The sequence below is a fragment of the Daphnia magna genome, linkage group LG4, assembly GCF_020631705.1.
Source record: "Daphnia magna isolate NIES linkage group LG4, ASM2063170v1.1, whole genome shotgun sequence".
Classification (NCBI taxonomy): domain Eukaryota; kingdom Metazoa; phylum Arthropoda; class Branchiopoda; order Diplostraca; family Daphniidae; genus Daphnia; species Daphnia magna.
The window spans coordinates 10,646,395-10,659,541 of record NC_059185.1 but is presented as its reverse complement, the minus strand read 5'-3'; the positions used below and the strand labels follow the sequence as shown (position 1 = coordinate 10,659,541).

At 39.8% G+C, this 13,147-nt stretch overlaps 6 protein-coding genes and 1 long non-coding RNA gene across 10 annotated transcripts; 5 read left to right on the top strand and 2 right to left on the bottom strand.

The window, feature by feature from the left end:
* The first annotated feature begins 213 nt into the window (after positions 1 to 213).
* Positions 214 to 3,962, top strand: LOC116919957 (cholinephosphotransferase 1). 2 transcript variants are annotated; one of them, XM_032925992.2, is made up of 9 exons: positions 214 to 418; positions 520 to 763; positions 1,216 to 1,363; positions 1,429 to 1,551; positions 1,625 to 1,728; positions 2,348 to 2,479; positions 2,643 to 2,801; positions 2,871 to 2,996; positions 3,065 to 3,962. In XM_032925992.2, the coding sequence occupies exons 2-9, from the start codon at positions 533 to 535 to the stop codon at positions 3,245 to 3,247; spliced, it is 1,206 nt and encodes a 401-aa protein (XP_032781883.1). In that variant the 5' UTR covers positions 214 to 418; positions 520 to 532; the 3' UTR covers positions 3,248 to 3,962. The 2 variants fall into 2 exon arrangements, with proteins under 2 accessions (XP_032781883.1, XP_032781882.1); XM_032925991.2 differs by lacking the exon at positions 2,348 to 2,479 and adding an exon at positions 1,908 to 2,042.
* Positions 3,963 to 4,065: 103 nt separating this feature from the next.
* On the top strand, positions 4,066 to 5,027 carry LOC116919958. Its single transcript, XM_032925993.2, has one exon. The coding sequence runs from the start codon at positions 4,301 to 4,303 to the stop codon at positions 4,952 to 4,954; it is 654 nt and encodes a 217-aa protein (XP_032781884.2). The 5' UTR covers positions 4,066 to 4,300; the 3' UTR covers positions 4,955 to 5,027.
* An 822-nt stretch (positions 5,028 to 5,849) lies between these two features.
* Positions 5,850 to 6,260, bottom strand: LOC116921021 (histone H3). The gene has a single exon (XM_032927207.2). It carries the CDS (start codon positions 6,258 to 6,260, stop codon positions 5,850 to 5,852), a length of 411 nt encoding a protein of 136 aa, XP_032783098.1.
* Positions 6,261 to 6,458: 198 nt separating this feature from the next.
* On the top strand, positions 6,459 to 7,124 carry LOC116919955 (histone H4). The gene has a single exon (XM_032925989.2). It carries the CDS (start codon positions 6,552 to 6,554, stop codon positions 6,861 to 6,863), a length of 312 nt encoding a protein of 103 aa, XP_032781880.1. The 5' UTR covers positions 6,459 to 6,551; the 3' UTR covers positions 6,864 to 7,124.
* On the bottom strand, positions 7,013 to 8,461 carry LOC116919954 (histone H2B.1/H2B.2-like). The gene has a single exon (XM_032925988.2). It carries the CDS (start codon positions 8,433 to 8,435, stop codon positions 8,064 to 8,066), a length of 372 nt encoding a protein of 123 aa, XP_032781879.1. The 5' UTR covers positions 8,436 to 8,461; the 3' UTR covers positions 7,013 to 8,063.
* Positions 8,462 to 8,826: 365 nt separating this feature from the next.
* LOC116919952 (histone H2A-like) lies at positions 8,827 to 9,207 on the top strand. Its single transcript, XM_032925987.2, has one exon. It carries the CDS (start codon positions 8,827 to 8,829, stop codon positions 9,205 to 9,207), a length of 381 nt encoding a protein of 126 aa, XP_032781878.1.
* A 50-nt stretch (positions 9,208 to 9,257) lies between these two features.
* Positions 9,258 to 13,117, top strand: LOC123471291. Of its 3 annotated transcripts, none has more exons than XR_006645700.1 (5): positions 9,258 to 10,174; positions 10,264 to 10,310; positions 10,386 to 10,447; positions 10,505 to 10,585; positions 10,935 to 13,117. It is a non-coding gene; the product is annotated as an uncharacterized LOC123471291 (long non-coding RNA). The 3 variants fall into 3 exon arrangements; XR_006645699.1 differs by having other exon boundaries at positions 9,262 to 10,174; positions 10,978 to 13,117; XR_006645698.1 differs by lacking the exon at positions 10,935 to 13,117 and having other exon boundaries at positions 9,668 to 10,174; positions 10,505 to 10,783.
* The last annotated feature ends 30 nt before the right edge of the window (positions 13,118 to 13,147 follow it).

The window sequence follows — 13,147 nt, the reverse complement described above, 5'->3', positions numbered from 1 at the left end:
AAAGGTTTCAAAATATACCATATGATTTAAAAGATTTGAAGATAGTAATTTTAGTTTTAAATCTCGTCCGAGAAAAGCCTAATTAATTATGCAATTAGCATCGATGACTGTTGAGTTTTAAAGGAATTCTTATTGTCGAAAACGAGCTTACCGGATTTTCAAGCACTCCTCAAGCGCCTTAGGTGGTTGTGTCTAAGTTGCGCGGATTGCTTACACGTAAGTAGGGGTTGAAGAACACACTGCAGCAGAAATTAGTTCTATTTCTGGCTAGAACAAGATATTTGCGATTTTTTAACTCACGCTCTGTCAATATCTCTTGGTACTGTGCAGATTGTTATTGTGCAGTGGCGAACGCTGTTGCATAATTAGGTGGGGAAGGGATTTATAATGCTTAGTGACATAATCTGTTTTTTGTTTGGTAAGTATTCATATTGCTCAGCAATAGTCTTTTGTTCCTTTAACAGTTACCACAGTTTAGATTAAGGTTTCATTTGCACTCTTTCCAATTTATTTCTTTAGAATAACTCTGAAGATGAAATTCGGACCAGTGTTGGACGACAAACAGTTGAAACGTCTGAAAGAACACAAATACAGTTGCATAAGCTCAAGTGTTCTTGAACCATTGCTCCAGCCATGGTGGAACTGGGTAGTGCAATGTTTGCCATTATGGCTTGCACCAAACTTAATAACCATCACAGGACTCATTCTAAATATTATGACATCTCTGGTGCTTGTCTACTATAACCCTGATGGAAAAGAAGAGGTATTATCTATCCTGTGATCATTATAAATTTTGAATTAATAATTATGTGAACAAAACCTTTTGAATTAAAGAGGTGTTTTATAAGTAAAGAAATTATAGTAAGAATAACAAGGATGGCAAGGATAGCAAGGATATATATTTAAATATATGTTTCTCTTCTGCACATGCAAAAGCTTTTCAGTTAATGCTATGATTTGTTATTATTTATAATTTAGTATTCTTTCAGGTTAGCAAAATTAACATGTGATGATTGCATAATTTTCAAAGGTTGTCTAGTTCCTAATAAGTATTCTGTGAAACTTTTATCTGTTGAAAACTTATCTTTTTAGAAATCCACTAGACGTCTTAGGTCATCATAAAAGAGATAGATTAGACAAGTCTATATTAGATTATGGATAAGTCTAGCTCATTTCCTCGCGCCAAGAGTTTCATTGATAATTTTTTATCGATAGTCACCAAGATGGGCGGCTCTATTGTGCGCTGCAGGCATTTTCATCTACCAAACTCTGGACGCGATAGATGGAAAACAAGCTCGCCGCACCAATTCTTCCTCGCCATTGGGCGAACTTTTTGATCACGGATGTGATTCCTTGTCTACCGGTAAATTAGGAAAACTTAAACAAAAATAAATTCTTTACCGCTAAACATAAATTTTTTCTCGGCAGTATTCGTTGCCTTGGCCGCATGCGTCACAGTTGGACTCGGCACGCATCCGTGGTGGATGTTCTTCCAGTGTTTCACTGGTTTTGCACTTTTTTACTGCGCACACTGGCAGACCTATGTCTCAGGTTTGTGATTACAGCTTTTTTTTTTTTTTTTTTCTCTCTCTGCCTGTAGCATACACTAAAATCATGTAATTAGGGACGTTGAGATTCGGGAAAATTGACGTAACCGAGGCCCAATATGGGATCATCGGATTACACTTGTTGACCTTTATCTTCGGGAGTAACATGTGGCAACAGAACGTAAGTATTTGATAGTACAAATTTTATTTTATTTTCAATTATTTGTTGTGTTTTATTTATTTATTTTCCCACCTGAATGTAATGTAGAAAATTTTAGAAGGAATAAGGAATCATTAGTTGAGGGTTGATGCGTTAGATTTCATAGTTATTTGCCATGATCGACATATTTCTTGAATAAGTTGCCTTTGGTGGGATTCGGGTGGAATATCGTCGTGGTATTGTCAGTGTTTTTGGCGCAGTCGTACACTTTCTTCACCGAGTATTTGGGCTGCATTTTAAGCGGAGGAACAGGGAAAAATGGATCGACTATTGCCGTAAGTGAACCTGGAAAAAGTAGCCTATTGGCTTACGTGCTGTCAACTTTCTTTCGCGTCTGACTCGCTTTGGCATTATTGCGCAATCCTCATATTTATCTGGTGATGGACGCGAAACACCGTTTGTTTTGCCACGCGAATAACCGTCTAATATCTGCACTGTCTTGTCTGTCTGAACTAATGTCGACTTTGACATTTTCCACTCTTTTTCATCGTGGAACGCGAAATATCCAAACTGTCCTCTTGGTGGCTGGTCCGTACCTGTCTTGCTTATGTCTATGTGACCTTTCCTGTCGCTGGAGTAGTTGAGCTGGTTGAATTGCTCTTGCGTCCTGTTGCCTGGAACCTTGACCCTTACCATCTACGCCATTATTGGAATTTCATCTATGAGAATCATTCTGCGTGGAGGAGCCGGCAAAAATGGATCCACGGTGGCTGTATGTTTTTTTATCCTCCCTCTTTGCGCTTTTAAAAAAAAATTGTGCTTTTCTTTTTTTTTTTATTTTCCTTTCTTCCGTTTTGTTCTCGATTTATTTGAATAACCTGCAACACGTTTGCATTAACCAGTAAGGATTAATTTTTTTTTCTTTGGTTGGCCAGGAAACAAGCGTTCTATCACCTGCCATCCCACTAGGTCTGGTGATTGTTCCGGCTTATATCATTGCCTGTAAAAGTGAAGAACACATATTCGAGGAGCATCCTTCACTGTACATCATCGCCTTTGGTTTAGTAATTGCTAAAGTCACCAACCGACTCGTGGTAATTATGTTAAATAACGACAAAGTAGATTTCTGATATTCTTATTGGTATGCCTTTGTTTGAGAAAAGGTAGCACACATGACTCGCAGTGAGATGGACTACCTAGATTCAGTGCTAATTGGTCCCGCATTACTGTTCCTGAACCAGTACTTCAACAATTTTATACAGGAGTATTACGTTCTATGGCTGTGCCTGGTAAATTTTTCGTTTTGACTTTTGTAGCATAACTGTAAATCTGATTTTTTAAACCGTTCTTCCTAAAGATGTGGGCAGCCATTGACTTGTATCATTACTGCCATCGTGTCTGTCTGGAAATATGCAAAGAGCTTAATATAGAACTCTTCCGCATTAGTGCCAGGGAGGCTGTGCCAGCAGGAGCACTGTCTGCAGCGTTAGACTTGGCTGCCAGTACCAACGGCCGGAATGGCCGACATAGAAGAACATAGTTAGTTTTTGGGTAAATTCTAAATCTAAGAACAGGAAAGAAAGAAAAAAAAAAAAAACAAACAAACAAACACAATATTACGCAAAGTAAGCAACCAACAAAATATATATTATATATAACATCTTTTTTCTTCTCGAGTTTGGTTGTGTTTTGCTTTCAGTTGTTTAACTTTTCTTCCAGAGCTATGTTTAAGAAGTATGCACACGCACCTACATTATAATTGGATATTTTTTTCTTTCTTTTTCAATCGGAATGTTGCTCTTTTTTCTTGGCACCGTCTCCGCCCTTTCCCAATCCACAAAAAGAAAATTTCAGTTCAAGTTTTGTAAATTTCACCCTCGTTCCATAAAACAAACCAGAAAAAAAAAACTCCGTACTGCCTCATTTCCTTCTCCTGTGCCTACAAGTTTTTGTGGGTGCTGTAATTGGGAAAAGAATGCAATGTGTAAAAATGTGAGAAACATTTTTTGCGTTTATAAATTGGGCCCATTCTGACATCGTTAGGGTGACGAGTCGCTAGTCAGGCTGCACAGCATGTGCTGGGCTTGTAAGCGGGACGATTATCTTTTCGGATGATCATTAGCTGAAACTCTGTTTGCTGTGGACATTATAAAGAAAGTGATTCAGTTACTCACAAACTAGATTAATTGGGGTTAACAATGGTATGTAGAGCTCGAATTGATTTGTTGTTTGAAATACACAAACTGTCAATTGGTGATGACAATCTATTAGTTTTTTCACACTACAGTTCAAAAACATATTTGATTTGAGATAGAAGCTCATTTTGCGTCATGACTTGTCATGTGGTGCACCAAAAAGAAATACTAGTTTAGTGTTCGTTGGTTTATATGTTGTTTTTTTTTTTTAACACACAAAAATTACATAAAAATGGTCGACATGCATAAAGACATACTCAATTCCCTGGAGGGAAATTTTTTTTTTATTTAGTTCTCTGTGAATTGTGAGAATCTCTTGGCGTTGGTTCAACGTTCATCTACTTTTTGTCGACAGCTGGTCGCCGTTGGTTATTCATTCTAGATCGAGATTCGCAAGGATGGCTGTCTTTGTTCATACAGGAACTGGCGTTTCACAAACGACTGTGGTGAACGAGTTGGCTGGAAGTCAAGTCGAAAACGGCAAGGAAGAAGCCAAACGCATTGTTGGAGCTGTACTGGATGCAACACCTATATTTGGGCATGTTAAAGGCTTCGTTCATGATATTACTGGTGACCATCAAGCAGCCGAGCGTGCCTATGAAGCTGCCACAAGAGCCACTGCCGTATTGGGTGCCGGTGCTGGAGGATTGTTAGTTGGTGGACCAGTAACAGGTGCAGCTTTAAGTGTCACCACTGGTGCTACATGGGATGTGACAACTGCCTTGGCTACTGATGGTAAGGAAACCCCAGGAGTTGCCAGTCTAGTAACCAATCCAGGCCTTGAAACGGCTGTCAGTGCTGGAATAAGTTTGGCTGGTGACGGACTCGCCGGTTTTGTTGGTGCCAAAGTGGTGGGGAAGTTGTGTGAGAAAATTCCCAAAGCTGGTATAACAAAACAGTTAAAAGCAGTGGTCAGCGAGGACATCCGACCCACTGAATCGCTGGGCGTCGAAATGATTAAAACGGAAATAAAGAATCTCAAATCCACCGTAATCTCAGCAAGTGAAGAATGCAAGGCAGCTCAGGATTGTTACAAGTACAACAAGGATTGATGAAATCGAATGTTCATTCGTGTACCTACCTTGTGGTATCCTTGTTTAAATAAAAACAGTTATCGGGAAAATAGTCCTTAGTGTTTTTGTGTTTTTTTTACCGTCTATGTGCCACTGGCCATGGCTGGGTGTTTTTGTTTTGATCGACAGAAACTGCTAGTAATTGAGCCATACACCATCTATCGGAAAAACAAAAAACCGGATAGTTAGCGAAAAATGTAGCGCTGTGTCATTGACTACTTTGTGTCAGTTATCATCATAACGACATTCCAAGTCAACGTTATTTAGGCTAGACGAGAAGATTCTCCTGTAATGCGCTCGAGAATGTCATTGACGAAGCTGATTATGAATGGCATGGCTTTTGAAGCTATGCCAATATCGGGATAGCCTGTTTTCTTTGCTACCTTTCCACTAACCTGGATTGACATTGGAAAAGTTTGTTAACTGAGTATACTTGGAAGTCGAAGAATCTCATGGCCATTTATTAATGTGACGACAGGTTCAACTTGTTTACCTGATGGTAGCCTGTTCAAAGCACTTAGGAGCTGACGAGAAGGGGGCAGAGTTTCAGCGTAAAATGGGAGGAGTCGTTTTGGTAATCTACACATACTGAGACGAAGGTTAAGGTTCTGTACGGCTTAGAGAAACTTGCCTATTGGCAGTGGCATTGGCTACTACTGTTCTCGTCTGTTCCTGACAAGGATTTTATCGATGTAGCAGCCGGAACGAACGAGAAAGGCTTGTTGCTGCACTAAAATCCATGTGTAATCACAACAACCCGAAGTAAAACCGACAAGGCTAAAAATAATACCAATGATAAAAGTGGATGGCATAATTCATTTTCATGAAGTTTGGTGGCCCTGAAAAGGGCCGGGGTAGCTAACACTCAAGTCATCTAAGCACGTTCACCACGAATGCGACGAGCAAGCTGAATGTCCTTGGGCATGATGGTGACTCGTTTAGCGTGGATGGCGCACAAATTAGTGTCTTCAAAAAGACCAACCAAGTAGGCCTCGCTTGCCTCCTGCAACGCCATGACGGCCGAGCTCTGGAAGCGCAAATCAGTCTTGAAATCTTGGGCGATTTCTCTGACCAAGCGCTGGAAGGGCAGCTTGCGGATCAGAAGCTCAGTCGACTTCTGGTAACGGCGAATCTCTCGTAGAGCGACGGTACCGGGGCGATATCGATGGGGTTTCTTGACACCGCCAGTGGCCGGGGCACTCTTACGAGCAGCCTTCGTAGCCAACTGTTTGCGGGGAGCTTTGCCACCGGTAGATTTACGAGCAGTCTGCTTCGTACGAGCCATTTTTTGAATGAAGGTTTACAATTTTAAACTGATGGTAGATGTTGAACTTATATATGGTGAGTGGATGCTTAAAGCCTTTGTTCTTTCACGCCATTGGTCAGACTAGAAAGGGAGGGAAAACGGATAGGGTAGAGCAAGACAAAGGCTCTCAGTACATATGGGGTGGGGTAGAGTCCGTAGGGCAAAGCCTGCGGTAGCCAATGAGAGTTGGGCTAGCGGGCTTATAAATGGGACACCGGATGACACATTTTTCATTCTGTATTTTCCAAAACCCTCTGAAGCACTCTCAAAATGACTGGTCGTGGCAAGGGAGGTAAAGGACTCGGCAAAGGAGGCGCGAAACGCCATCGCAAAGTTTTGCGTGACAACATTCAAGGTATCACCAAGCCGGCCATTCGTCGTCTTGCCCGCCGTGGCGGTGTCAAACGTATTTCTGGTCTCATCTACGAAGAGACTCGTGGTGTTTTGAAGGTGTTCCTTGAGAACGTCATTCGTGACGCTGTTACCTATACCGAACACGCCAAGAGGAAGACCGTGACAGCCATGGACGTCGTTTACGCCTTGAAGCGTCAGGGTCGTACTCTGTACGGTTTTGGCGGTTAAAATTTCACTATTCCAGCTCTTCTTGACCCATCGGCCCTTTTCAGGGCCACCATTTAATCAAAGAAAAAAGTACTTTTACTGCTTCGTAAGTTTGGACGAGCTAAAAATAAGTGAAAATGATATTGTATTTCTCTTTCGTGGAAAATATTCTGCCCCACATTGCTTAGGGGTTGTAGCTATTTACAATTTCGGTTTTCAGTCATTTCCCTTGTACTAATTCATTAATTAATCAGATATTTTTCAGACAGTTAATAACGTCAACTCTTTAAGTAAACGACTGAAACACGCATACGTGCTTCTCCGGCTTTATGATATTGCCACTAGGTATGCTTTAACATTTCAAGCCTTATGCTCTTAATAAACGAACAGTTACATTATGCACAAAAAAACAAAGTTAGGATCCTTTGAAAATTGAGTAAATGAAAGCCTACATCAATGATTACTCTGAAGGGATTTGCAACCCATAACATCTATGGATAGACTTATTTGGAAGTGTGTCCCACATAGGCATCAAATAGGCTTGAAGTTTACAGAGGAAAGAACGCTTCAGAAAAAAATTATTAGGGGTGCAGTGTTCTCAATTTCAGTCGTCAGTCGATTATGCAACATTCTTTATTAATTCTTGCTTGGCCCTTTGGTAACCGATCATTCGTACATTATTTATGTTTCTAAATTTTCGTTCCCTGCCTCTATTCTTGAACTCTCTTGTGAATCATTGTCCTTGAATCTCCTTCAAAAATAAGTTTCCCCCCGCCACCACCAATGGTTTTCTACGACAGCTGACTCCGTTTCTTATCCTGCATGGGATGAATTCTTCCACCTGAGTGCCACTCGTGCTACATTAAGTCTAATTTTTTAAAATAATTGACTGCATAAACTTAAGACTACCCTTCTAAGTTTGGACAAGGTCCACAGTACATACACCTACATGAGTTAGGTAAGTATCGAGGACGAGTGTCAATGAGGAATCATGTTTAGCTCATTATATTTTAATTTGTTGTAAGATTGTCGCCAATTAAAACATTTCGTCCAATCTGCCCATGACACTGTCCCAAGAGAAATGGTCTCATCAAAATCGTAGCAAAAAATGGTTAGACTTAACAGTAGAGTGCAGCATATTCTAGCTCTTTAACAAGTTGGTGGCCCTGAAAAGGGCCGTTTTAGTATCAGGAGTAAACGATAGTAACCAGGAGAAACGATCTACTTAGTGCTGGTGTACTTGGTCACAGCTTTAGTGCCCTCAGACACGGCGTGTTTGGCCAATTCTCCCGGCAATAGTAAACGCACAGCCGTTTGAATTTCACGGCTCGTGATGGTAGATCTCTTGTTATAGTGAGCAAGGCGGGAAGATTCTCCAGCAATGCGCTCGAAAATATCGTTGACGAAGCTGTTCATAATCGTCATGGCTTTGGAGGAGATGCCAGTGTCGGGATGGACCTGCTTCAAAACTTTGTAGATGTAAATGGCATAGCTCTCCTTCCTCTTGCGTTTTTTCTTTTTATCTCCTTTAACAATGTTCTTCTGAGCTTTGCCGGCCTTTTTTGCTGCTTTTCCACTAACTTTGGGAGGCATTTTAATTTTCTATGTAATAGATTGAATTCAAGCTACGCACTGTAAAAGATGTAGTAGCTTCCGTAGGTCCTTTGGCCGTATATGTATCAGGAATCAAATACTAGTCCACCTGAAAGTAGCCAATTTCGTTTCGCTAGCACCAATGAAGGTAGCAGATTAAAGCAGATGTTTCGGTAATAAAGGCCCAATGGGCGTTTCCCATTGGGAACAGGAAAGCGTTGTAGCTTATGCCAAACCAAGTAGAAATCTCTGGAAGAACGTTGGGTATTGGCTAGTTTAGTGCCGATTTCCAAATCCCGTCCAACTGTGTATATAAGCCGCATGTTCAAGTTTATTTGACTAACAATTTCTTCAGTTGTAGGAACGTGTCCTACTAACCCACAAACTCGTAATGTCTGGTCGCGGTAAAGGAGGCAAAGTAAAGGGAAAGTCAAAGACTCGCTCAAGCAGAGCCGGACTACAATTCCCCGTCGGTCGTATCCATCGAATGCTGCGTAAAGGTTCATACGCTGAACGTGTAGGTGCTGGCGCCCCTGTATATCTGGCTGCTGTCATGGAGTACTTGGCCGCTGAGGTACTTGAGTTGGCTGGTAACGCAGCTCGTGACAACAAGAAGACTCGTATCATCCCTCGCCACTTGCAGTTGGCCATCCGCAACGACGAAGAGTTGAACAAACTTCTATCTGGTGTCACTATTGCTCAAGGTGGTGTTCTGCCCAACATCCAGGCCGTTCTCCTGCCCAAAAAGACCGATAAACCCGCCAAAGCTTAAGTCTTTCTTCATCAATAAAACAAACGGTCCTTTTTAGGGCCACCACAAGTTACTGAATTGACGGTCTGCTGCAATACTATCTTTACTCTTTTAAACTAATTTGAAAGAAATTCTTGTAGCAAGTTATTTGATACTGAGTTTCATGGTGTCAAATATTTTAAAAGTTTCATTGGATAAAATGTATAGTACAATTTTAACATAATTGTGAGAGAAAGGAGAAGCTGGATGTTCATGCGGAAGGAGAACGTGCGTTAGATTGTTCAATTTCCAGCCTATTCGACGATTAGTCATTATTTTTTTTACTTTTGAAAACTAGATTGTGTTACTTGGAGCAAACTAATATTGTTCCCAAGATATAATGACAGGTCAGGTCGCGTTTTCGCCTCGTCGAGAAACCGGCCTCTGAATCTGGGATCAGTTACCACCAAATTTTAAGTTTACTACTTGATTTTTACTTCGCTGTAGATGGCAGTACATTGAAGACTATTTAAATGAAGGCCGCTAGCTTTTTCTTCAATCGTGGCTTCACTGGCAATGAACACGAATTAAGAAGGATACCGTTGTAGAAAAGAAAAAGCTGTAATAATTCTAGCGTTTTACTGCTTCCATAATGTCATTAGTTCTGTCCGTTTAATCGCTCTCAGCATGTTAAGCTTCCTCCACTTATTCCTTAAGTAGTTTTAGGTTCCAGTAAAAAGCAAAGATTGACAACGAAAATCGAGTTTTTGTAGTATCCTTCAGGCGGCTAATTACTTAAGTTTCTGGAGATGTGAACTTTGATGTATTATTTTTCGCCAGGTGGCGCTAGGGTTTGCTGGCTTCTCTACGAATTAAGACATTTGTTCTTGGGATACTGAACGAAGATGTCCTTTACGGGACCCAATTTCGATCTGGATATCGAAGAACATGTAATTACGTAATGCAGAGGTTGTCTGATGTTATCCACTTCAGACTTTGCTGTCAATTGGTATTTATAATTTTAATATTCAGAAATTTGTCTAAAAAAATTAACTGCTTTTCTTGTTCGTTTCACATACTTTTTAAATCTTACGCAAGTCACTCACCACGCGGTCTGTTAAGTAGATGTCACCTACTTTGTTCAGGTATCCAGGCATTGTACCATACACAAATTGTAACTTACAGGAGTAGATATTTCTAATCCTAGTCTATGCTTACAGTACTTCTAAAGTAAAACAAGCTGCATTTCAGCTGTGACTGGTGAAGAACCTGTCAACATAAGGTGACCCTATTATATGAATCTTTCAAATAGGTAATCAAATATTTTTATTTGTATTAGGAATAACCTGTACCAATTCAACAATCCATGCTGTTGCTATGAAACACTTGTCACAAAGAATCACATAATTTTACTCCAAAGGTAATTGGTGGGAACATTGTGTATGCGTTTCACCTATAAGTTTCACTAGGAAATCCATAAGAATTAAGCTATATGTGTTTGATGTGGTTCCATTTCCCGGTCATGCACTATTTCTTTAGTAGCATTCTGTATTGGTTGGGAACTGCTTTACAGCCCTTCTTCTAATCTGAGATGAAATAGATTATTTACTGCTGTGTATTGTGCTTCCAGAGAATTTCCAAATTTCACAGGGGGAAAAGATTTTTGGTGGGGTTGGTACTACAGGCAGGAGGAAATATTCCCTCTTGTCCCCACTATAGTTTGCAATTGCCCAACTATTAAAATCATAAATTAAATCTCTTACTTTTAGTCCATTTGTCTGTTGATTGGACTGAAAGTTTGTTTGTTTGCAGGTAATTGCTTCTCATGCCATTGGAAGTTTTACAGACTGTCCTCTCACAGTTGAATGGCGTACTTTTGAGACCTACTTTGTTTGCTGATTGCATATGGTAATGCAGTTCTGTGGTAAGAATCAGTTGATAAATTTATAGGGAAGAAACTGCTTATTATTGTGACTGGTATTACATGCCATTAGGGTTTACTATTGCTGTAGTTATTATGGGGATTACATATGTTTTTGCCAAAATATTATTAGATCAAAAAGTAGTTCAAGGATTTAAAATTCAGGTCATAGTAATTGTAATTCTACGTTGAGGGAATGGTTTGCAGTAAAAAATTTCGTTCTAACGTTTAAAATCGAATAATTTGAAATATATGGTTCGTAGGGAATAGTATGACTGTTGTTAGCTCCATGTTTTTATTATTGATTAGAAGATGCTATCACGTGAAAGAAACGCCTTGGTTTTTTGGGGGAAATTGTGTCCTTGTTTTGATGTCGCAAGTATACTGTGTGTAAGGGAACATACCAAGCTAAGCGTAACTTGCAAAAACTTGGTAGAAATAAATCGGGCGCGTTAGTTACCTTAGCAACTTTTAATTATTAAAAGTGTGAACATGTTACCTTTAAACTCTTGGTAAAAATTGAAATTTAAAATGTGTGATTCATGGCGCGATGGTAGAGCATCGAAGCGGTACGCCGAAGGTTTACGTTTCGACTCCCGAAAGAGTCAGGTTACATTCCAACGAACATTTCAACTCAGAAAAAGAACTTGTAGTTGAACACATACTATGGTGATTAACCCTACTCGATTTATTGTCTTTTAATAAAAAACCATTGAAGTAATTTACATTAAAATTTTTTTACATGTAATGTATCATGGATACTGAATTCCATCACACCTGAATGGGATTCGAACCCAAGGTATACACTATATCAGTCCAGTGCTCTACCATTGAGCTATGAGAGATATTACATTGAAATCTAAGTCTTCGTCAGATTAAGCTAACTGTGCAAAGTTGTACATACGGGATCAAATATCAATGGGGGGGATATAGGGGGGGTCGCCAGAAAGGTATCGCATCCGCCTAGTAACTCCAAGGTTCGTGGTTCGATTCCCAGTAGGTTCCTAGTGTCCTGGGCTTCCTACCTTCCCAGGTGTCTACCTTCCACGTCGCCAGTCGGGTCGAGAAGCTTCCCCATTACGAAGTAATGGGACGAATATTTTGGCAATGTTTAATATAATATCCAATAACAAATTTCAATAAATGGTTCAATTTGATTTATCGGAATCAATGCGTAGTTTGCTACTTGAACACTTGCAATGGACTTTAATCATTCGCTTCCTCTGCTGAGAGATCTCATACATACTGCCTGATCAGTAGTAAGAGTTTATGAGTTTGTAATATATATACACTCAATAGGAACTGTTGTTATCTTCAGTAATTATTTCGACTCTTTTATGATTTGAACGCTTATCTTACGGCGTACCATGCCGATGCTCTACCACTGAGCCATAAGACATATGGTCTCTTCGTCTATATTTTCGCGTTATTAGAGTACCACAAATTTGGACTTAGAAAAATTTTTGTAGAGTGATTCAAGATAATTTCCTGTTTACATATTTTCATGAAATCTATTTAATAAACACATTTACAATTATTATATTAACCCTCATCCGGTAGTTGAACCCGAGACCTTTGGATCCGCTAAACAACGTTCTACCACAGAGCTATAATCCTTGAACTCGAGGTATCCAGGATAACATATAGTTTTACGAGCTTATGAAAATTGCCTTTATTATCTTTTAGTGCCATCTAATATTAGTGCAAAATAAACGTAACTCATGGCTCAACGGTTGAGCATCGGCAATGCACGCCGAAATATTGGGGATCGATACCCGAAAGAGTTTAATTAAAATCTGTGAAAGCATATCAATATATCTGAAAAACCGATAAATACAATGATTGTAAACAAATTCATCCTGCAGGCAAATAAAACTCTCGTAAATATGAAATTCAAGTATCTACAACAGCAAACTACCTACTCCAGGATTGGAATTTCATCTGCGGTAATTCATATGCGCTCCGGAATTCTCACTATACAAACTAAACACCAGTGACATCTCAGCAGTGTTAAGAGTTCAATCCTTAAAAGAAAAAATTGTAATGGCACAATTAAGAAAC